We start from the raw sequence: 25,322 nt of genomic DNA on the forward strand, positions 1-25,322 counted from the left end.
AAAGGTCACTCCATGAACATTCATTCTTCCTCCAGCTTGTACTGATTATCTCACGAGAAGGTCGATGTTCATAAAAGCAGACAATAAAATAAACTGTTATCCAGGTCCTCCCTTGTGTGTTACCACTCTAACATAGCGCATACCGTATTAGTTGTGTTTCATCCACTGTAGGTGAACAGGTTTCTTTGAAAATGAACCAAAACAATTGAAACGTTTGTCCCAAAGGAACAAGATCGTTTAAGTAGATCTTTAATCATCCATTGAGCAATACTTTATCATATATTATATTTTTCAAAGGTAGAGTACCTTTTGCCACAATTTGACATGTAGCAATTACAGCTTTTTTATCAGACTGATCAAACTACTGCCACAGCCCTATTTTCATTACCTTAGTGTGAAACAATTTAGTTCCAGAGAAAACTACACATATACAAAGGGGGAGAGGGAAGGAGAAAGGCAAAAGGGAGAAACAGAAAGAATGTCAGAAAGGACATATGCACGTGAAAAAAGGAGACTGACTGACAGAATTGCAGCTTCCTAAGGAGACATGCATTCTTTTGCAAATGTCAGGTATTTGTTTTTAAAATTTTAATGCAGAATTTCTGAAAAGTGGTTTGGATGTTTCTTTTAAAACTACATTGAGGCTGTAAAAGACCACTATTGTGGGAAGTGTCTGCATTGTTTAAAAATCTCAATTTACTAGTTAAAACTGACCTACTTCAGAAATGACTTCAGCACTTAAGAATAAAGCATCTGATAGTCCTCTTTCTTAACTGATTTAAAAAAAAATCAGAATACATATTTTACTTTCCTAAAAAAATTAATTTTAAGAGGATTTTTTGAATTAGGCAATCGGTATCATTATTTAATATGGTAGTTGAAAGCAAAAGTTGTGGCCATCTTATAATATACAGCATTGAAGAATGTCAGATTAATTCATTACACACACTGTTTTAAAATTATTTCATAACCTGTGCCACAGTAATTAATGAGATTAGTGAGATCAGAGATTAAATGTATTTAAAACAGCTCAGATGAATTTCGGATATATGATAAGGAATATATGAATAATGAATATTTGCTGTTCTTAACAGTTTTCAAAGTTTGCTGCTTTGATGGATAGCCCGTATTCCACACACTTAATATTTACTAAAAAACCTCAAAGAATCTTTAGGGTGGGAAAACAATTTACACTGTGTGTGTCACATTGGAATCCACATTGACAAAGACCCCCATTTACAACTGCGTGTGCAGCCAGAAGAAGCTACACAAATATGTAGAACACTTTGACAGAGTACAAGATTTTGTACTCACATGCACCGTCTAAACATCTTCTCTTTTACACACTATCTACTTTCTCACAGGACTGCTAGATAAATATTAGAAGTTGCTAGACTACTGAATATGAAATTTTGGATGTTTCACACTTCAGAGCTGAAGGTCCTTTGTTGTGCAAGACAGTGGTTGCTGCTCTTAGGAGATTGGGCAAAATGAGTAGAGATATTGAGGGGGCTCCTAGTGGTTCCCCAAACCTCACTGCTTTTCCAGTCCCTGAAAACTTGATTAAAATGGTCAAAAAGCCTGTAAGGCATTCCAAGCAATAGCACAACTAAACTGAAAAAAATGGGGTATTTGTAGTATTAATAATAGTTCAGTTTCCCATCCTTTTGCAGAATGAATTCCAAGGCCTCAGGGAAAAGTTGGCCCTGATGTCATGGCATTGAGAAATGCAGTTCATTAAGACCTTAAGCAACAAACAACAGCAACAATTAGCTGCTATACTCATTCTTGATTTATCACTAAGAAACACGGACTCTACGAACGGAAAGGGCCTAAAGGGTCAACTAGCACATCCTCTTGCCAATTCATGATTGTCCTCGATGCTTTTCCAGTGTTTCACCAGTCTACACTTCTAAGAAACTTGAGACATAAGGGGTCTACTACTTCCCCTTGCAACGATATTAAAATTCAGAGAATACCCCATTTTGCTTTAACTTTTCATACTCTGTTGGTTAAGCATGCATTTTTTAACTCTGATCCCTTTCCTTTGAGGTTTAGCTCTTTGTTCCCTGACAAACAGCTCTTCTCCCTTTCATATGTTTCCATATTTCATAGTATTTATGTAACCAAGTCTTCACTTTTAGACATTAATTACCCCACAAATACACATATTTTTCTTCCTGTATCCAATGCCTTAATCTGCTGCTCTTCCTATGGCTCCCTCCAGTTTGGGTATATACTTCCACTAGCTAGTTCTCAGCACTAAGAATTTGCTTTATCCAGCATGAACACATGCTAAAAATTGAAAAAAAAACAAAATTTGCCTTCTTGAAGAATGTCAGAGCTCTGAAACAAATGAATAACTAATCAGACTGTTTCGAGTGGAATTTAGATGCTATGAGATATTCTAGTTGTTAGAATGCTAACGATATAGCTTTGGTCTCACTATAAGCTTTCTGGCATCCTGCTGATCTTCAGGTTTTCTTGTTAAACTGAACACAAAACAGCAATGCATTGACATATATTGCTTAGGCTACTGAAATGTACTTCAGTATACTTATTCCAGTAGTGGTTTTGTATTAACATATAATAAATTCATTTGGTGATGCAATACATTGAATGCTGGTATTAAATACATTACAAATTCTCCTCTCCCTTCTAACTTTTTCTTAATTTTTCTTTTTTATTTGGATAGTTTATGAACTTTTTCTCTTTGCTTAAAGATTTAGTTTTTTAGATTTTCAAATTTGCTTTTGTTTATCCATTTCTATCTTAAGCTGGATCAACTCATAATAAATCAATTCAAGGTTAACTTCTGAACCCACCTTAGCTGTATCTTCATTAATTAACAAAACCATATTTTAAACAGCATCTTTAATCCCTAAAGCATCCCTGAACAGACAGGTCAGGGAATATCTGGAGAAAATATTTATTGGCTAACATACCTCATCTGTGCCTCTCATATTAGATTTTCTGTAATGACTTAGCTCCAAGTAGTATTTCTCGTTCTAATGGCCTAATAGAAATGTATATATATATCTAAATCTGACTCTGGGGCTTTACAGCATACTACCAAATATATTCTAGAATACATTATTTTACAATCTTTCCCCCAGTGTAACTCTGACCCTTAATGGTTACTATTTTACCCAAGTTCTCCCCAGCTCCCTTTTTTAAATTCAGTGACACTAAAGGACATAGCTATCCCACATCTTCAATTTTTGCGTTCCTTTTCTGAAGGTGAGTATTCAGTTTTGAACATCCTTTTAACACTCATTTTATTTTAGTAACTTGGGGCTTTTTAATGCAAATACATTTTGTAATGCAACTGTTATTCCTCCATAATTCCCACATCCTTGCAAATAGCTGACAGCAGCAGTTTAAATTACTCCACTTGGTTCACAAGACTCCTGGTGTTTTCATACAAACATTTCAGTTCTTTGTTTTACTGACAACTCATTCAGTTGCTATTTTAGGAACAATCCTTCCACTAATTATATACCCTAGTTGAATACCATCCCTCTGTATGCCCACAAATATTACTCTATCTTTTGCAATGCCTTCATGTATTTAACTGCCCTCCTCCTGTGTACTAAAGCCAGACAAGAAGATTATAGTCACTTCCAACTGCCTTCCCTTATTCCTCAGTTTAAGGCTCTTATCTTTTGTTTCAGCCCCACTGCTAGGAAGACATGTTCCCAGATATTCTGGAGGAATTCTAGGAAAATCAGATTTCATTGAAAAGGAAAGATCAAAATGTCAGCACTCTGAATTTGAAGAAATGGCTGAATTTCAAATACAGCAGATATATACCCCAATTCCTTCCAAGTTCTGAAATTTCCTTTTACTACTTAAAATACTACTGTATTCCAGAGGAGCATAAATAAACATGAAATGGGTTTATTTCTTTTCTTTAAAAAGCATTTTCTCCCACATATTAAGATGTTCATACAATTTGCAATTCATTATTCCAACTAATAACTGAATAATAACAACATGGTTTGTCTACATACACATACACCAGACTGCTGGTTTATTTATGCAAACAGAAGCTCTGGAATAAAAATAAATCAACAAATTTACATCTTCTTCTTTTGCCAGGTTAAGTAAAAAATACAATGGTAGTGTGAGCTTGACTTTAGCATTTCCTAGTTTGAGTGGCAGTATGAAAACAGAAGAGAGATATATTCAGATATATTAAATAAAGATATATATGAATAAAGATATATTCACTTTAAATAGAATTTTTTTAAAACAGCAATTAACGGTGTGCTGCAGTCTTTGCCTACTTTATTACTAGAAAATGAGAATCAAGAAAGGACCATATTATTAAAAGTATCATTAGATTTTGGTTTCTTTCTGATAAGGTCCCATGTATATGAACAATAACCTTTTGTATTTAACAATAGGTAAGGACTAACAACAGTAAATCTCCCTGCTCTACGGCTGTTTCTGTATATCATGTAGAAGTTGTTTTAATCTAATGCGTATTGTTGCATAATATCCCCAGGCACATTCAAGTAAAAGCTAAAGCTGTACAGAAAAGCCAACATTTTAATGGGTCTTGTCATTAATGCTTTATTAATTGCCCCAGGCAATGCAAACCCAGAGCTAGGCAAGCTATAACAATATGACACTTTAAGGTCAAATCCAATTCCTGCTGTGTTTTATGGAGTGGGCCAAATATTGAGTTAACAGCAGGAAAGAACAATTTATTGGGCTTTTCTCCATCTCCTGATTATCTGATCTAAATTAGATCAGTTAGGTTGTTTTTGTATAAAAACAAAACACCTTTTGTCCACTCAACTTCAAAGAATCTTTGATTCTTTCTGTTAGGACAATAATCTTTAGTAACATGTACTTTTTATTTAAAATATACCTAATGTACTGAATATAAAGATATGAAATATAAACCCCTCTTTATCCCTACAAAACCCAAAATCCATAAATGAAAATCCACATTTATCAGATTATTTAATGCATATAGAATCATAGAATAGTTTGGGTTGGAAGGGACCCTTAAAAGTCATCTAGTCGAACCCCAATGCAATGAGCAGCGACATTTCAACTAGATCAGGCTGAATATGTTACCTTCACATCTGAGGTATCTCTTTGGCTGTTCCTCCAAGACCTGGCTACTGAAGAGAAGGTTCGATCTGGGTGGTCAAACTTGCCATCATTTGCATTTAGAAAGAATGTTGTGAAGGGCTCCTGTAGTCAACAAAATGAAGACAGATTAAGAAAACAGCAGAAGGAATCATGCAGCAGGTTTCTAACAAAATTCAAATACTTTAGCAAATCAAAATACTTTATGAAGGCAGAATTAAAGAAAAATATGGCACCATATAGTTATATCTATACATGGGTATCTGTACTGAATGTCTTAGTACATTTATTGGCACTAACCCATTTTGCCCACACAAATATCGAGTTCTGGTAAGAAAGGTTATTTTATATATTCACTCTTCCATAAGACTAATTACTTATCAGTGGCAGACCTATGGAGCTTAGCTCCAGTTCACAATGGCTGCCTACCTCACTGCAACTGTCGTAAACACCCTCTGTATTATTATATTACGATGCTTTGTCTACCCCTTGTAAGATGTTATGCCAAAATAAAACCTTGCTTCTGTTCCACTTAATTTAAAAGACCTGAGCTTCATGGCGCACAGAATGGCTCTACAGTCACAATGATGCAGACTATGGCTGCAGGTTATCTAGCTCTACCATTACTTTGGGGCAGAGGTACAGGGATGAAAGATTTAGAGTTTTTACTTTTGCTAATTCTATCTGAAACCACACTCCCAATACTCACTAAATGGACACAGCCTTTAACTTTTGGGTAGGAAGAGTTCAAGTCTTAGACCATCTGGAGAATCCATTTTTATGTCACCGCATTCCACCATAGGGTGGGGGTTAACAGGTAAAAACCAAATCCTTAATTTGATGGCAGAACCTGAATACTGAAATCATTGCCAACTCCCTGGTTTTCCAACACCACTCCATAAACTCTCAGATTAAACTGATATATATTTGGCAATATACCCACATGGATGGAAGCCACTTCTTCCTGTTTGCCAAAATCTGATGGGGAATGTTTGAAAAAGTGTCCCTTTCCTTAAATTCACACACAAATTTGTTTTCTTGTATGTCCTGATTATTTGGAAATTTTGTTAAACAAAGCAGTTCATAATTACCATATTGGAATTCTTATTACAGTATTACACACCTACTATTTGAATTTTATTCTATATATCCTCTATTTCCCTTTACGAAACTTTTGAACAAAGCAGGGAACACCTCCATTAATCCAGAGATTCTGAGGGAATTATTTCACATTATATGTATTGCGTTTAAATAACCCAAGAATAAAGAACACTGAAGTAATTAATTTTCTGTAGAATTTAAGAGCAATTAAAATAAATATAAGGAAATCTTGGACACAAAGGTAGTGAAAAAATCCAAGAAGAGGAGGAAAATAGGAGAGGGAATTCAGACTTTCAGAGACCATTGTTTCTCTAATCTTTACTTCACATGTTTTCCCAATTAATCTTTCCTATGATGCACAACAGTCAACACAGACTACTTTTTTCCAATAAGGAGAAAAACTTTACATTTCTCTTTCTAAATGAGAAAGAATGGGATATCTTTCTTATTGCCATCATGGTGTGCCAGTACCTTTGAAGTAGCTTAAGTGAACTGTTTATATTCAAACAATTGGAATTGTTTATATTCGAACAATTTGAAGTATTTCTTTTCTTTTGAGCCAGGGACAGTATCTTAACTTTAGTGTCTGCTGCTGCAAATATAGAATAATTTTCATTATAATAATGCAAGACATTCTACCGCTAATTGAATGGTGGGGTTTTTTTCCATAGCTTTTTTTCTCTTAAAATATTGTGGATTTACTTTAAAAGGATAAAAGAATAGGTAACAACCTAAGAAATATACTTTCATCAGTACATATGTTCCCATTATAGAATCCTATTATGTGTTATTATAATAAAAATAATCAAATTAAATACAAAAATTGTCACAATATAATTTCTTGTTGGAGGACCCTAACTCCCACTGCACAATGACTTTGCTTGCACTTGTGAATATTGAAAGAGTGTGTGGCAAGTGAGGAAGAGCTTGCACAGAACAGAATATTAAAATTTAACCAGAGCTCAACTTGGTGAGCAGCATAAAGGTATCGCAATGAACTGAAATACTGAAAGAAAAGAAATTAAGTTTTTATGTATCCAGATTTCACGGTAAGCTTCATGTAAAATATAAATGAAAAAGCATATGATTTAGACCCAGAGCTAGCAAACAGAAAACAATAAACACAGGAACTGGATTATATTAATTTATCCTAAAATTCTAGTAATATAATTTAACATTAAATGTACATAAATTCTTTTAACATTAGGATTACTTTGGTTTTAACTGGTTTCCTCCCCAATTGCAATAGCAACCTTTGCAAATTCTGCTAATTTTCTCGCTTACTCATACTGGAAAACTTTGTACGTTGATCTGAGAACAAATAATTCTGCGCTCTAGCAACCTCTATCTATCACTTTTTTACTTTATAAGATACACGTAATTTGTGGTGAATATCGTTATGGAGCAGACTGTGGGTCCCTGTTGAGGTTCTGAAATCAGTAGCAGTTGATGGATTTAAAAAAAGCAGAAACCAGACAAATTATGTAATTACAATACATTATGTAAAAATATTAATCCAAAATTCCATTGACAACATTATTTTAAGCATCCGAGACAAATACACAAAAGCAATAAGATTCATAATCAAGGATTAAACTTCTAGTAGCTGAGCACTACAGGGTGCCCTATTATGTTATCCTGCTATGACCTGTTGTGCCTGTCTTTCTGGATTTTTAATCCTTAGAAGGAATTCAGAGCTTTCACTCGCTTTATCTCAGACCTCTCACATACTTTTAAGGTAATTTTATTCTCTGGAAAGTCAAGTGCTTACATTATAGAAATACAATTCATATCTGTATTCAATACACTCATTTAAATACTGTTATTCTATGATACTGATTACTGTCATTTCATGTAAAGGTTTTGTTACTGTGAAAGCTATGAAGCTGCACAATCTTTTCATTATAACCCCATCTCACACATTCTTAAAATTCTGAATAAAATTCATGCCTTTTTTCACTACCAACAAGAAGAGAAATTCTTGGGGTACTTGACTACGATGAATACAAGCTTGAGCTGTGTGAACAAGGAATTTTTCCATTCAACAGCACTTCTCTCACCTTTTAACCGTGCCTAGTCCCATTTGAATCATTTATGGTGGGAGTAGGGAAAGCAGGAGAAAGGGATGTGTCATTCTAAGACATCTTATGTCAAACAAAAATGTCTTTTCAGCAATTTATAAGAGAAAAAGAGAGTATTTTGGGTTTTCTCAGAGTGATCCACACCTCTTGTCTGATAGATCTGCCACTGTCCTGCTCAGACTTATCAAAATGAAGACTCAGATTCACTTATGTTTACAAACGGATTTCAAGTCCTCCTCACCTTTGAATCTCACTAAAAACTGGTTTCAGCTCAATCAGACCTGATGCATAACAAATTCAGAATTTCTTCTTGTACAAGTTGTACAACTACTTAGTCATTGTAACAGTAACTGGAAACCAATTATACTCTACAAAACTTCTTGATTACTATGTAAGAGAATCATGCTCTCTAATATTGGTCTCCATTTCAATGAAGATGTAACTGATTCACACAAACACAACTTCTTCAACAGCAACTACTGAGAGTTTTTTGCACCATAACTCTAGCCTATTTTACCTAAAAACCTGAAAACAATGCTGATATTTAGATTATACATGATTCAAGCCATAATTCATTCTTCTGTCTACTTTTCTATTTTTCAGGTTGACATTCAAGTCACTGGAGTATATGTCATTCTGATGCAGCATTCTTGGTTTAAACTATTCTGCCTTCTGAAACTTAAATACTTACTAGTCCAGACAGAAAACATGAAAAAAAAATGACTCTTGAACAAGGTGATAAGGCCACCTAGACATAAACTATGAAAATTTAATTTAATATATTAAAAATGGGACTATGCCAACAGAACAGAACAGTACATCCCTTTCCAGAATACCTTTTTGTCATGGCTTAACCCCAGCCAGCAGATAAGCCCCACGCTGCCACTCACTCACTCCCCCTGGGCGGGATGGGGAAGAGAATCAGAAGAGTAAATGTTTGCTGGAGAAAACTTGTGGGTAATGTTGGCTCCTACAGGATAAGTAGAATTTTTTCGGCTTATATGCGCACGGGACGTGCAAAACGCTTAACCATGGTTTACTTTCAGTTACACCTCAAAGGACAGGAAGACAATGTTATATAAATCATGGTGTTCTCTGTTAGTTTTTATCATCATTATTAACCTGACAGAAGAATAAAGTTGACTTTCACGTTCATTATCTACCTCTGTAAAGTAGTTATCTAATTTTTAATCTACTCAATTTAGAAAGAAAGCTCATAACTTTCAAGAAACAGATGATTTTGGATATAAGCTTCACATTTCTGAGATCATGTGGGATTCATTTGTAATTATAGCATTAAATACTTCTAGGTTGAAAAATTTGTTAATGACAAAAGTGAGGCACAGATTGATGATATCAAAATCAATTAAACAGGACAGAACTGAGGCTAAGGCATAAAGCGCCATTTATAAAAGCAGCCTTATACATCACATAAAGGAAAGCAACGAAGGGAAATATAAAGCAGTAGAGAGCAGATTATCACAGAATTGACTCAGAAATATGATATTACAAGCAATGTTTTGAAGAGAACTGACAGGAACCAGATTGCATCTGTCAAAGCCAAAAAGCAAGATTAAAAAAAAAAAAAAAAAAAAAAAGGTTTTCTGGCAATTACACAACTCTATACATACATACTTCAGAGTGGCTGAAACTTCCTTTCCTACTGCAACTACTGTTTCCTCCAATGCAAAGATCTAGGCATACAGTTTCTCCCCCTGGTTCCCCATTACTCTATATTGTTTTGTTCTGTTTCTATCTAGGCAATGTCATACTTTCTGTTGTAATTTTTTCTTTGTTTGTTTGCTTGCTTGCTCGTTTTCTCTCAGTTTATCTTTTTTCTTTCCCTTTTCTTTTATTCTCTGGTCTATGCAGCTCCCACCTCATGATTTCATTTTCACTCTTCTCTGTCACTCTCAATTTGTTACCACTTTCTACCAAAAGCTCTTCTGTAACACCTCTCTTACTATGAATCTTCTCCAATCTCTTGAAATACTGATAGCATTTTTCTGTCTAAATCTCTGCATTTCTTATTGTCACTTTCCTCTTCTTGGACTAGACTGTAATTTACCTGTTATAAATGTTCTTACACAGTCTTCTTCACAAACTCATACCAGAACAGTAGCTCAAGAAATTCACAAGCAAGAAATACTATTTTAACTTCCAGAAATCTCACTTAGCCTTATTTATCAACTTCACTGGCATAATCTTCTCCCTTAGGATTTTTGATCTTTTATTTTGTAGCCAAAAATATCTCTCTAAGGATCCTTATGACTTTATAATCCTCGTATCTATAATCTTTTCCTGTCTTTATACCAAGATATTTTCAAATCTTTATTTTGGGTTTCCATATGCAGCCTTATCTGATCTCATCAAGTTACTTCTTTTTTTCCCTTTTTTTGAGCTTTAAACTTTCCCCACATCTGTCTCACTTTTGATGTCTCCTCCCATCAGAGATTTCTTTTCTTAGCTGGTCAGTCCTATTTAAATAATCTTTAAAATACTTATCTAGGTGTGCTCACATATTGAAATTCTCCCATTTTCTCCCTGTTTATTTTACCTTCTTGCCATCAGCAATCTCTTCCCTGGAAAGTATTGGTTTTTCTTTTTCTTTTCTGCTTTATATTCTCACACATATTGTTTGCTCTAACACATGTAATTTGTCAGGTCTATAGTGCAAGGTCAACAAGGCAGAGACCTTGTTCTCTTGGTCCTTTAGGGCAGAAGGGAAAGAGAGCAAAAACACCTACAGTACTACATAAACATCAGTAGTAAAAATGACACAGCATTAGCCTAATACAGGAAATGAATAGTCCTTGGTGTGTTGTACATTCAGCCTGTAAGCACTTTCAGACCTAAAAATTTGCCGACTAGCAAGAGGGGACCTTTTGTTGAATAGCAGCCAAAATTAATAGATAAACATGCAAATAAAACTACTGTTTTTAATATACTTTAAGGCAACAAGATAGCACATGTGAACCATAAAATGTATTCACAGTACATGAATAATTTAGCAACACTTAAAAGCAGTACAGTGATCACCCCATATAGGAGTGTAATCAACGCTTAGTTTCCCATGGGTTAAGAAGAAGTATATCCTGAACTCATAGACACACAACTTCTTCCCTTCTGAGCTGAAATACAGGATATGTCTAAGGGAAGCTGAGATGAGTAAAAACTCAGACAGCAAGCTTTTGTGGCTCTGCTTTGCTTGGTCATGTGCGAAACATGCTTAGAATACACCTTATGCGGCAGATTTTTATTGGCAGGGTGTAGTTTGAAGTTCAGTAATACATAGTGACTTGTTAGTTACATAGTGGCCTGATTTTTCATTAATTCAGGTTTCTCTGTGCAACCTTAAGTAAGTTTCTCATTTTCTTTTTCTGTAATTCATTGTATTAACACATAAACTGAGTTCAGATTCATTCTATCTATCTTTGACGTTTTGTCTTCCTCCCTAGATCTGATTTTGAGGATAGATTTAAGCTTGAGGTTTCCAGAACTGAAATAAAAGTTAGAATCTGTATTTTTGCATTTCTGAAAACTGTAAGTTAATAATTCATTGAGAGTATAGATCATTTGCATAGAATATTACTCCATGCTGCTATATATAAATATAAGTACTATAGTCATAATATAAAACTGGTTCTATAATTCCCCTCTCAATTTGTCACAGTTTAATGGATTTTTTACAAAAGGTTTTTCTTTAATGTTGTATATATCTGTCCCTAGCTGAAAATAATAAATGGATATCTGAGTACTATTAGCTTTTTGTATGGGCCTGAGACTTTTTTTTAGATGCATTTTCTTCACCATAGGTGTCCTTACACCACAACAATTTTGTGTCTAGATATATTTCAGACTGTTTGGGTAGGAAGGACCCCCGATCACTACAAATGAGTATACCCAGTATACCTACAGAATTTCTGCGATTTCAAGGTCTGGAAGAGCAATGAGATCATGATAGAAAAGTATTTTCATTAAAAAGACAAAAACAGTGATGACAGAAGAAATGTGTAACTAAAGATATTAGTGAAAACCAGGATCCAGAAATACTTACAATACGAACAAGCCAAGCCAACGTAGAAGTAGATGTAGAGTAGTGGGTGTTGTAATGATAAGGTGGAGTCTGGTCATCTTCCCATGTCTCGTACCGTTCTGCATAGAAGACTGCTCTCTTTGGGTTCAAAGCACCAATAGGCTACAAAGGCAAAAGAGGTCAAATATATCATCAGCTGAAGGGCAGCATGGCTGCTATGTTGTATATTATACTACACTGCTATATTACGATTCACTACATAGGAGACTCTGCAACCAAACTGTAATAATCCCTTCAGATTGCTGTAATCTTAGAATTTCTTTTCAAAGGCTTTCTATACTAAAAGTCTTACGACTTTTATTTTAGTTGAAAATATAAGTGATCCACATCTGCGAAATTTCAAGATCTTCTTGAAGTATGAGTTGTTTCCCAATTAATTCAGTAACATTGTTCTAGAAATCAACTTCTAAAACTGCATTTAAAATGCTTTGAGGCCAAACTAATATTTCTGTTGCTGTCATTCACCATAATCACACAGCTAATGAAAACTGACTTTTGCTCACACAGGATACTTTGTAATGCACAGTTCATGATGAAAAGATTTCACGCGGAACTGCTGATGGTGTCTGGTGATCCTAAGCAGGAATACTTAAAAACCACGCATAGTGCTGCAGGACTGGACGTACTTTCTGACTGAACAAAAGCCATGTTTTACTGAGCAAAACAAACAAGCTTTATATTTAAAACCAATAGAATTTGGAAATTATTCACAAACTCAAAGTCCATTCTGAGGATACTTAACAGACAATCTATACAAATTAGGTAAAAAATAAAAGAAATGTAAGGCAATAATAGGAACTGCTTGTTTTCATGTGTCTGCTTAGGGGACAAGATTTTTTTAAGCCACTTTATCTCAGACTTTTTTTTTCAAAATGAAACAAAAGTCACTGGGTTAAGAAAAATACAACAGAAAGCAACTAAAATGTTGAAAGAAATAAATAAGTGATCTTCAATCTGTTGTCCAGATGAGATAGTAGTAGTAGTGTATTTACTACCTATCTGCACAGAATGTTCAGACTTTAGCTTTTGTAGTAATATTAACCAAACACACAGAGTTCAATAGAGGAGAGCACACTCCACACCAAATAATTGTATAAACTTACAATAATTTAAATGATTACTTGATTCGCATTAATAAAAAGTAAGAGAATTGATCTTATTAAGGAAATTACAACTTCAAACCAAACATACACTCAAGGACTTTGACGCTTTTCAAAACGCTAACAGGTATTCTTACATTTCATTCCATCACACAATTTTTCTACTGAGTTAAGATCCATAGTAATTTGTAATGGAAATACCAGTACAAGGTTGAATCAGTGTGTTTCACTACACTATGTAAGTAACTGAACAATTTTAAAGCTACAAGTATTTTATTCCTTCGGTGCTGCTATATTTTTGATATGGCTGCTAAAATGCTGACATAGACCGTGGTATTGTCCAATTTTACATAGTAGAGCTTGTTTTTAAATAACATTGTTTGATGAACGCTGACATTTTAAAATATTTTGATTTCAGTATTCTTCACATGAAACACTCTGGATGCTTAATACTTTGCTGTGTCATGGAGATGTTAATAGCTTTCTCATACATGCAAAATGTATGAGTAATCCCTAAAGATCAGTGTTATCTGGTGCAGATTGCACTTGCAAAACATTCTTGAAAAAGAAGTATGAACCATTCCCTAACACTTTCCAGGCTTGTGTCTCAACTACTGGAAAAAGAAAAAATAAATATTTGCATTTTTGTTATGGTCATTTTTGTTACATGTCCTGCCACTGTCAAGAAACACGCTGGCATAATTATAGCCTAAAAGTTACCAATATATAAAAATGGTTGTTTGATCACTTCCTTGAAAGAATAACTTATTAAAAGACACTTTTTACCTATTTGACTGACAAACTGTGCAGATATATGGGCACTCTGCTAAATTAAATCAGGGCTCTGCATTGCTTTGAGGACTGCATGGGACCTACCGCCCTCATTAAGGTACTGTGCATCCACTTCTCTGGCAGAATAAATTCCAGTCGCCAACTGCACATTTCAAAATTTAAAGCAGTAATTCACACCCTAGTTTGTTAATAGGAAATGTTCACCCCCTCTGAGAGGGAAACACAAAATTGCAGACAAATTGGTGAGATTGAATTTGTAACAGAAAACTATCCTGAGAATCTAACTATCCTGAGAATCTCTCCTCCCTCCACTGTGAAGGTGCATCTTACCCTACACTGCAGCAAATTTTGAGGCTATGGAAGACAGAGGCACCATCTGTCACAATATTATTGTACATATATGTTTGAAGGCAAAGTAGACATGGGATATGGTGATTAATGCAAGACTGAAAATCAAAACTCCAGGCCTTTCAAAATATATTTGAAGTGGATCAGATATCTTTCATCAAACAAGCTCTGTGTTTTCACTCTTCACTGTGAATCGATTAAAGTAACAAGAACTGTGAACCGTGACTGCTGCTCAAAAATAATTACCAGGTATTTTGTTTTATAGACTAGCAAAATTTTAATGATAGTTTAACCTGTAGCTTTAAAAAAACTTCTTTAAATATCTATATATTGTTGTACTTAATGGAAAAGCTACCTTCTCTCAAGAAATTGACAATAATTTTCCAAAGTCACATAAAACACTAACACAAACACACATCATCATGTTTTTTAGGTTCTTCAGGGAGAAGTGCTCTTTCAATTTAAAAGATTAAAGATATAATGTTTTAAGATGGAGCATTCCCATTGTCATGTAAAAATGCCTGCACAAGTAGCTAAAATAATCTACTTTCAGAAGACACATGTTCAATTTATGAAATGATAAACCTAAAAAGCTGTATTCTGAAGATTACCTTCATCCTCATCAATATTCTTTTCAGAGTCAGAATCCATTTTTCTTTCAATTACTTTAGGATTCATCTGAAGAAAAATGCTGAAATGCACAAAATATCTGCTGAGTAAAACGTACTCTTTAAGTGAAATATCATGAGAGTCATCGCCCTTCTTGCTTGGTATGGAAATTTTTATGTGAAAATCTCTGGGAAGAATCTTTTCTGGGAATTACCCTTCCTTGCCACAGAGATAAGGAAAGAAAGAAAGAAGGGGTTAGGTAGAGCTTGTTTTCAGCTAGAAAGTCTCACCTCAACTTCTTGGGAGAGATCCTGAATTGGATGAACTAGTGATCTGGACGGTAGCCTGGGGTCTGGGTACTATAGGTTAATTTCTGTCATTCCACAAAGATTTCCAGTGTTCCTGGGTAAACTGCTTAGGTATGACTAGCTTTCAACACAAAAGCGTGCAATAAATCCCTGTGCTAGCTCTAGAGGGGCTGGCACACAAATACAGCACCATTTATGCAGACATGACAACTGAAATCTCGGAAGCACTGCACAGGGAGAAGAGCTGGGAGCTGCCCATCCTCATGCAACTCTGAAGCTTCTGGTTCAGCATCATACCAGTTATCTCTGGCTTGTGGTGAAGAAATACAAGCAACATCTGATCCCCCTTTCCTGTGCAGTAATGGAGACCCCCTATGTGAACTACTCCTCTGTACATTAATCAAAAGGACGTAAATCTCTCCTAATGTAGGAAACCATATGAGTTGAAAATGCTAACAGAAAGTGCTCAAATCTCTCTTTTTTGTTGTGTAATCAAAAAACTTATTAACCACAAATAGATCAGCTTGTGTGTACCAAATGACCAGTCATTTTCCAAAAGTGAAAACTTTCATCAATAAAATAGCATGAAGTAAATGCAAAGAGGTCTACCCCCTGGCTTCCTTAGTGGTTTTTTTTCACGTCCATTTGGCAAAATGCTGTTACTTTAAGAAATGGTAACAGTTCATCTTTCAGCAAAGACATACATTTTCTGCAAAGACTTTAAATCTCAGTTGTACAAACTAGCAACTAATCCAGTTTTACTCTGATGAGGCATGTGTCATGCTAGATAGCAAATTCTGCAGTAATGGTAGTCTTTCGCATTTCTTGTGAAATGTGTACTGTATATGGAGTTTTGATCACTTTTCCATAGAGTTACTCTGCCATTCTCAGTCCAGAAAGTCAGCTACTACAGTTTTAATCTGATACCATGGCTATAAAATGGAGGTAAATTTTATTTATGGACCAATCCCTGTATCTTCACGTAATGGAGGAAAATAAGTCTATTTCCATTTCAGTGAGATTCTACTGCTGTGTGAACTAGTTAAAATGACTTGCAGAAAAAATATAAAGGCAAAGCTCAATCCATGTATCATGTCTCAGTTCAGTGCCTTAACCATAAGACTAACAGAGAGACTGAATTAGAGTAAAAAAAATGTTCTGAATATTAAATATGTTTTATAGAGCTTTTTTTTGTTTTCTTTTTTAAACACACCAATTTTCTTTTTCTTTAAAAAAGTCCTCTGTAAGGACTCATAACAAATATCATAAAATAATTTTATTTTTTCTTTTACTCCATCCAAGCAAAATAACTCATTATATGACAATGCCTATTCAGCCACTCCACATCTGATGTACTAAAAGCTGCTGTTTGAGTTTATTTTATGCTTCTTTTTCCATTTAAAAATAAAGTAAGCATTTACTTTAACATTAAAAACATACTGCTATTCATGTCACTCTTTTTTACCTGGCTAATCTCTCCAGACATCTGGCCTTTGAACCAGTGTATTGTCAATACATCTAGTGTTTATATCCGCTGGACATGTTATGTTAGCTCATGTAATATTTACTGTTTTGCCAGCTATCTTCATAGAACTACATTCTCTCATGAGAGCAGAACTGAATGTAGCATCCTATTTATCCAGCCACTGAAATATCCTGCTTGTCTTGACTTTAATTCATGCAGCAGCTACCTTATCTGTTTATCTCTCTTTTTTTGGTAATGTAATGTACTGCACAAAAGTGTAGCTGGGTAGAAAACAAATCTTGAGCATGGCTTTATTTGGCTCTGGCTGAGTAAACACTGAGCTTTTCCTCACTGCTTGTTTTTAATAACAGAAAAAAATGAGCACCAAACAACAACCTTTAAGTAGGACATCTTAGGATGGTTCTTTAAAATTTAAAATAAATTCTAATTTTATCCAAATTTGTAAACAGCTTTTCTTTAGCATACCAATCTCAACATTATCAAATATAAGAGTATTGGCAGATTCAAAGTACCAGAGTCTCACTCAGTAAATGAACTTTTTATTTAAGAAAAGAAAATGTTTAATTGTATGGCTTAAACCAAACAAGAATCAAACTAATTTTAATTCTGATGACAGAGTTGCATGTGGTAAAGACAGAAGTTTAAGTTACAGAAACTGATTTCGTTTTTTCAGTGAGGGTGGCTCTTGATAAGCCTATAAACTCCATTTCACAGCATACACATTTTTGGAAGTATTAAGTGTGGTTTGCCTTGAAATATTCACACTTCGATGCGTTCATTTGCATTATTACATTTAGAAGCCTTGGGGTTTTATCACTTCCTTTTCTTGAAATGGCACAGTAATAAGGAAGAGTGGTTATGCTTATCACCACCCATCAGTCAAATACCTTCTATATTAACAAAATACAATTTTTTCCACTCAATGAATGGGCGTGTGATGTTTCATACACGTCAATATTAGTATTACTTTTCCTGGTGAAGAAATAATTTTATTTAACAGGATGTATGACTGGAAGTAAATGAGGAGAAATTCCCATTTACACTTTAATGAGTAGGGACAATGCAGCATGTCAAAACCATGCATTCACTATAATTTAGGAATAAAAGTCATACAATTTTGCACTTTGTAAGTATGGTGAAATCCCAAAAATCTCAAGGTACAGTAAGGGCTGCATATGCTTTTCCTGCACCAATGTTTAATACCCTAGGTATTCTTCCAAAGGAAATCTCAATAAAGAAGAAAATAAGCAGATCGCCTGCTGGTTTGATAGTGAAAAGATAATCTATGTATCTATGACAGACTCTTTCATTAGCTTTTCATCCTGTCAAACAATAAATGTAACCTTTAACCTCGTATATGTAATGAATAAAACTTGAGCCTACACTGTCTAATCAAATGAGAGGTCCAATATATCCTACTGCTACAGCACCTTCCATGCCCATGGGCCCTGGTTTTAAATCTCAAATTGCATGCAAAAGTTAAAAAAAAAAAAAAAAAAGCCTTGATAGGGGACTTTCCAAGCACTTCAAAGAAAAAGAGCAAGGAATTTCAGACTAATATTTAAATATAATTGTTCTGAGAAAACAAGCAACATCTGGACATAACAGTACCACAATAAGGAGCACTACATAAAAACAGAATAGAATGGAATGGAAGGAAAGGACAAGTTACATGTTCAAGACGGCTCTGCAGAAATGTAAATATTTAAGTTTGAGCTAAATGCAGAAGGCATATGTTTTACTCTGTCACTGACATCATAAGCAAGCCAAACACATCTAATTTCATTTCAACAAAACATATGTATTGCATTTGTTGTGTATGTTCACTTAGGAATTGTGATATCACAAACATGGTGTATCATAACTTATATAGAAAGCCTAGGAATCAAAGATTAAAAAAATTAAAAAAAGTACTGTCAATTATCATAATTGACACTGGAGCTTTGCTTGAACTTTGTGCAATAATACACAATTATTTTTTTAAATAATTAATAATGCTCAAGTCCAGTTGGAGGGCAAAGTTAGATCTAGCATCTTCATTTAACTACCAAAACTATTTAAAACCAACAAAACAAAGTATGATAGGTGGCTTCTCTTTTAATTTCTTTGATTTTGTGGGCTTTTACCACATACACTATAGTGTTAAAATTCTAAATAATTCCAAAAGATTGCTTGAGGGTTATTAATTGCTCAATATTAAGGGCAGAGGCTTTGTGAAACTTAAGAGGGGCAAACTTGCAGGAAGACAGAAGGTCAGGAACTGACAAAGGAGATTTTATCCATCAACAGCTTAGCTGGAGGTTCTGATTTGCCATCCAATCTGCAGGAACATTTTTCCATTGCAGAGTAAAATCTGACAGAAGGAAGTGGCTCCTCATGGAAAGGATACTGTGTGTGCTTGCCCCAGAGGTCTGTCTGAGGCTTGATAGCACACCCCGGTTCAATAACGTGAACAATAAATCACTAACTCCTGCTTTTAAGCACTAGGCTACTCAGGATTTACCTCTCTAACGAGGAAAGGGATTTACTTACAGATACAGGACAATATTGAAAATGAAAACAGAATTGCCAAAGAAATACTTCAGATACATTCTGATTTTGAAGAGTTTTACCGATAATGTCCAAATTGAAACAGGATGCAAGTAATAGATAACATCCGAAGTGCACAAAGCAAGGCATTTCATATTAACTGGCCACTGCCTTTTACAAAAAATCATTAATCTATTTTTCCTTTTAAAACCATTGTGAAATGAAATCTATCAGATGTTATTATAATAAACACCGGGAAAATTTTGCAATTACATCCCATTTATCCTGAGGGAACCCACAACACTTTACAGATTGCACATGTGTTTTCTCACATATCCATGGGATAAATGCAGCCCACATATTGCCAGAAAGGAAAGACCATTCTTAACTAATGCTGTATAGGCTTTTTTTTAGTGGTCAAAATCCTAGCTTTTCCAGAGGAAACCACTGTTAGCTTTTGAATAAGAGAATGCAGTTATCAAATTGGCTAAGAAAAGATCCTCAGGCAAAATACTGCTGTGCACATTGCATGGATTCTTGAAGAAACATAAATAACCAGGGACTTGATTTTACATTTCCTTTCAAGGAAGACCACTACTAGCAGTGCAGTGATACTTCATAAGCTATACAAGCACTAATTCCATAATGAGTCTTTACTTACTCATGAGGAAAACCTATCTATGCAACTATCACACTTCTTCCTGTAGCAATTACAAACTTTGATAGGCTGCCATAAAAATTTGGATTCAACCAAAACTAAGTACCTAATGAAGGACTCATGAGACACTATCTGATCTTGTTGCACTTCAACACATGCAGTGCTATTAATATTAGAAAGAAGGGAGTTTGAGAGATTTTGAAAAGTGTTAGCATCTTAATGAAAGGTTTATCACTATAAACAGCTTTGAAACAGAAATATCTTTATGCATGCTAGGCAACAAGCCAGTGAAAGATGATCACTGGTCTTTATTTAACTGATGTCTGTGGATCTTCTTTCATTGTTCCTGGCACAAATTACAATGGTGTTACGGAACTGAAAAATACATTTGTGAAACATACCTATAATATGAAAGTTCAGGAGTTCTACATAACCTAGGTATAGTCTGAACCAATTTGTTTACAGTTGAGGCATGCTGTGAATGCATTTTAATGTCTATTTTATTATTTATTTAGCTAAAAAAAAGGGAGATGAAACTTCAGTGTGTCTATTTGCTATTATGCAATCAAATCCTAGTCAAATTATTTTGGAAGTCTCACAAAAGCAGACTTCCAGGAACTGTTACAATACATCTGGAGGTACTGAAAGTACACTCTTTCCAGCAGGGACATGGCACTGTGAGATACAGAGAGTGGGATCTCTCCATTGCTGCCTAGGACATGTGCTTGTAGGATGGGGAGAAAAGAAAAGCAGACTTAAAGGCAGAAGCCCCAGAAACTCTCATCCCTGACCAGCAGCAGAAGAGAAAGCAGGGGCTGCAGCACACGGCTGCAGCACAGAGCTGCAGAATAGGCTCTGCGGGTCATTTTCTCCTCTCCAGCCCCATTTGTTAAGTCAGTGAGTGACAGCCTCCTGCATTTTGAGCCTCACTCAACTTGCATGAGCAACTTCTCCCTCCTGGCTGAGTAACCATTGCAAGGACTCAAGAAAGCTGACATGCCCAAACAACAGAAACCTCACACTGGGGATACTGCAAGGCTACCCACCTTGATTGGTAACAAAATGAGTACACTTTCTTAGTTGATTGGAAACAGGAAAGATACTTATAGAATCATAGAATCACAGAATCGTAAGGGTTGGAAAGGACCTTAAGATCATCTAGTTCCAACCCCCCTGCCATGGGCAGGGACACCTTGCCCTAAACCACGTGGCTCAAGGCTCTGTCCAACCTGGCCTTGAACACCGCCAGGGATGGAGCATCCACAACCTCCCTGGGCAACCCATTCCAGTGCTTCACCACCCTCACTGTAAAGAACTTCTTCCTTATATCTAGTCTAAACTTCCCCTGCTGAAGTTTGAACCCATTACCCCTTGTCCTACCACTACAGTCCCTAAGGAAGAGTCCCTCCCCAGCAACCTTGTAGACCCCCTTCAGATACTGGAAGGCTGTTATGAGGTTTCCAAGCAGCCTTCTCTTCTCCAGGCTGAACAGCCCCAACTCTCTCAGCCTGTCTTCATATGGGAGGTGCTCCAGCCCTCTTATCATCCTCGTGGCCCTCCTCTGGATTCGCTCCAACAGCTCCATGTCCTTTTTATGTTGAGGACACCAGAACTGTATGCAGTACTCCAAGTGAGGTCTCACGAGAGCAGAGTAGAGGGGCAGGATGACCTCCTTCGACCTGCTGGTCACGCTTCTTTTGATGCAGCCCAGGGTACGGTTGGCTTTCTGGGCTGCGAGCGCACACTGCCGGCTCATGTTAAGCTTCTCGTCAACCAACACCCCCAAGTCCTTTTCTGCAGGGCTGCTCTGAATCTCTCCTCTGCCCAGCCTGTAGCAGTGCCTGGGATTGCCCCAACCCAGGTGTAGGACCTTACACTTGGCTTGGTTAAACTTCATAAGGTTGGCATCAGCCCACCTCACAAGCGTGTCAAGGTCCCTCTGGATGGCATCCCTTCCCTCCAGCGTATCAACCGAACCACACAGCTTGGTGTCGTCGGCAAACTTGCTGAGGGTGCACTCAATCCCACTGTCCATGTCGCCGACAAAGATGTTGAATAGGACCGGAGCCAACACCGATCCCTGAGGGACACCACTCGTTACAGGTTTCCAACTGGACATCGAGCCATTTACCACAACTCTTTGCGTGCGGCCATCGAGCCAGTTTTTTATCCACCGAGTGGTCCATCTATCAAATTGATGTCTCTCCAATTTAGAGACAAGGATGTCGTGCGGGACAGTGTCGAACGCTTTGCACAAGTCCAGGTAGATGACATCAACTGCTCAACTTCTCACAACACAGTTTCAAACTCTGTTTTTTTTTCTTTATTCCAGCTGGCCAAATATAGAGCCCCTCCATATGCTTCTATTATGCTTGGCCAGGACACACCTTCTCGCCAGTCTGTTGACACAATCAGAGTACCAGAACTGGGTATAGATGGCAGTCTGGTGCTATTAGAGAAACAGATACTAGGAACTGCATTGTCACAAAGTGCTAAATGTTCAAGTCCCGTTGGAGGACAAAAATCACAAATAATGATAGGGACCAAATACTTCAGGGTCTAACATACAAAATACTTGTTTATGGAAGAATTATTAAACCAAAAGGAGGTGCTGCTATTATATTACTTATCCAGTCACTGCAGAAATCCAAGCTTTTTATTCCTGAAGGATCAGCTTTCATAAACTAAGGAAGACAATTAGTGAGATCAAATGGTCTGACGCGCTCATGATCTGTAAGTCAGAAGGTACGGAGGAGTTGCAGATCTGTTGGAACCAGATCAGTCAGGGACAAGGAAATAGGATAATACGGATATTCAGTATAAAATGATTCTAAAATAGAAAAGTCTATTTCAGACTTTTCTGACTTTCAGATAAAGACCTAACTTAGCCAGGCTGTAAATATAAAACAAGATCTCTTCCTAAAAGGGCTGTCTGACTCTCTTTAACAGGATTGAAGCATACCTTCGAAAGATCTCTGAAGTTGCCTGGAAGGGTCAGGTCTAGCTCTTCAGATTCATAGTTTGTTAAAACCCATGGAAACACAGGGTATTGGTTCAGATCATTGTACGTTCGCCCTATGAAGAAAGAAAATGTTTTAGGAATTAGGAAATAGTGTCCACTTCTCCAGCTGAAAAGCAATCTAGCAGTTACTTTTGTTGCATCAGATGTTCCCAGTTCCCACCACTTCACAGAATCAGGTATAAAGTTTCTAGACAAAAGTAGCCGTTTCGATGCACTTATCTTGAATCAGCAGTCAACACAGAAATCAGCATAATATAAAGGGCACAGTACCTTTCAAGATCAACTAAAATGCACCATATGCCAATAAATCCTTTCTTTTTTATTTCCATGAACCTGTTTTCATAGCCTGAATGTCAAAATTTAAAACCACTAGACTATTATTTTCCTAGCAACTGTATGCAGTATCATTAGCTGGCAAAGATTAAATGAGACTCCAAACAGCAAGGGACATCTGAGGTTTGCAAATCTAGGTCTGTCCTAGATAGACCATACTAATCCATTATTCCCCACAGCTTTTCTTCACTGAAGAAGTGGTGAGATTTCACTGCAAGAGTGGAATTAAAGTGAAGGAATTAATATTTGCTTTAACATTATTTCATAAACACTTCGAAAATTAAAAACCATTTTCTCCCCCCCAGATGACAGAGCTGACTGCCCCAGGCCACTCTCTCCAAACATAATGAAAGAAACATTGCTACTATCCCAGCAGCTCAAATGTGCAAAAGCCATCTTTAGATACAGCTCCAAAACAACAATCTGCAACTGAAGTGAACCGGAAATTATGAATTCATCACAAAGCAAAGTGTTTGGGAAAGGCTGTTATTTCTGTATCAGCTGGTATTTAGTAGTATCTAACATTTCAGTGAGGAGACAAATGAAGTTGCTTGGTACAGAACCATCCACCCTATTGATTTACTGAGAACCACATAATATGCAGCATGAGTCTTAAAAAACAAAATCAGGTCATAAATATATGTGTGTATGTATTTATATAATATAATTAGCAGACTGAAATAACCCAGGTTAACAATTCCCAGTCCTGCGGCAGATTTACAGCCCTGTCTCACTAACTGCTTCCTTCCAGATTCTGGACAGATTCCTGAGGTATAAAACCCAGCACAGGAAAACACAGGCTTCCTTGTTCTGAGTAGTATTTCCAATTCTCCACAAAAATCAGCTCTGCTTTAATGAAATGTGAAACTTTCACTGCTTTACAAACACCTTATTTTTTCAATAGAAGTGGATGAACAAGAAGCATGTTTCTATTTCGTACATAGTTTGTACACTGGAAACAGGAAAAGTACATATTGTTAACAACTGCGTGTCCTCATTTTTACTTTATGAACGCACAGATGTTCACAAGAATATAAAAAAATAATTGCGGTGCAACTACAACTTTGTTAAAAAAGCACTACCAGCACTTTTTTGCGACACACATAAAGATGGATAGAAACAAAACCACTTCTTCTTTAATATTGACAATGGATGAATGCAAAACCACTCCTGGACAGAATGAGAATGTATCTAACAATTAAATCAAGAAATACACTATAATTTACCCATGTAAGGGAGGAAAAGGAAAGGTGCTCTCTGGCAGAATATTTTTTGAGGGGAGCTCTATATGTCTTGAGGTAAGACAAGTCTGCCTTATTTTCCACATCCATCAAATCAGAATATTATTTTCCTCTTTAGCAAGGGATCAGTTACATATGAAATGTAAAGTTTCTTGAGATTGTCAAATTTAAAGTTCTATAAAATATAGCCTTTATAAAACTATACCTTTATATAATGAACATTTTTCTTACTGTCAGAATCCTCAATTAACTGAAGAGTGTGCAAAAGCTTGCACAAAAGAAAGACATTTGTGTTTCTGTAGACAGCAGACTAAAGGAAATTTGAGATTCAGAAAGAGAATGACTGAGATTACTGTAGGCTGTTATACAGCATAAGCAAAATAATGATTCTTCAGAATCAAAAGTTTCATGGGACACAGTTCGCAGTAATAAAGACATCCAGTTGAAACAATTTATAGAAATATTTGGAGAGGTGAGAACATCCTTTCACAGAATTTTGAAAGGAAATTTGG

General features: G+C 35.9%; 1 protein-coding gene across 7 annotated transcripts in view; it reads right to left on the minus strand.

The window, feature by feature from the left end:
* NBEA (neurobeachin) overlaps positions 1-25,322 on the minus strand; it is a 508,722-nt gene that overhangs the window by 63,708 nt on the left and 419,692 nt on the right. For all 7 annotated transcript variants that reach the window (XM_030475974.1, XM_030475972.1, XM_030475969.1 and 4 more), the window contains 3 exons: positions 23,177-23,289; positions 12,346-12,486; positions 5,092-5,211 (listed from right to left, as the gene is read on the minus strand). In XM_030475974.1, the coding sequence (XP_030331834.1) occupies positions 5,092-5,211; positions 12,346-12,486; positions 23,177-23,289 (374 nt within the window). The remainder of the gene's footprint in view (positions 1-5,091; positions 5,212-12,345; positions 12,487-23,176; positions 23,290-25,322) is intronic.

The sequence above is a fragment of the Strigops habroptila genome, chromosome 2, assembly GCF_004027225.2.
Source record: "Strigops habroptila isolate Jane chromosome 2, bStrHab1.2.pri, whole genome shotgun sequence".
NCBI classification, from domain to species: Eukaryota; Metazoa; Chordata; class Aves; order Psittaciformes; family Psittacidae; genus Strigops; species Strigops habroptila.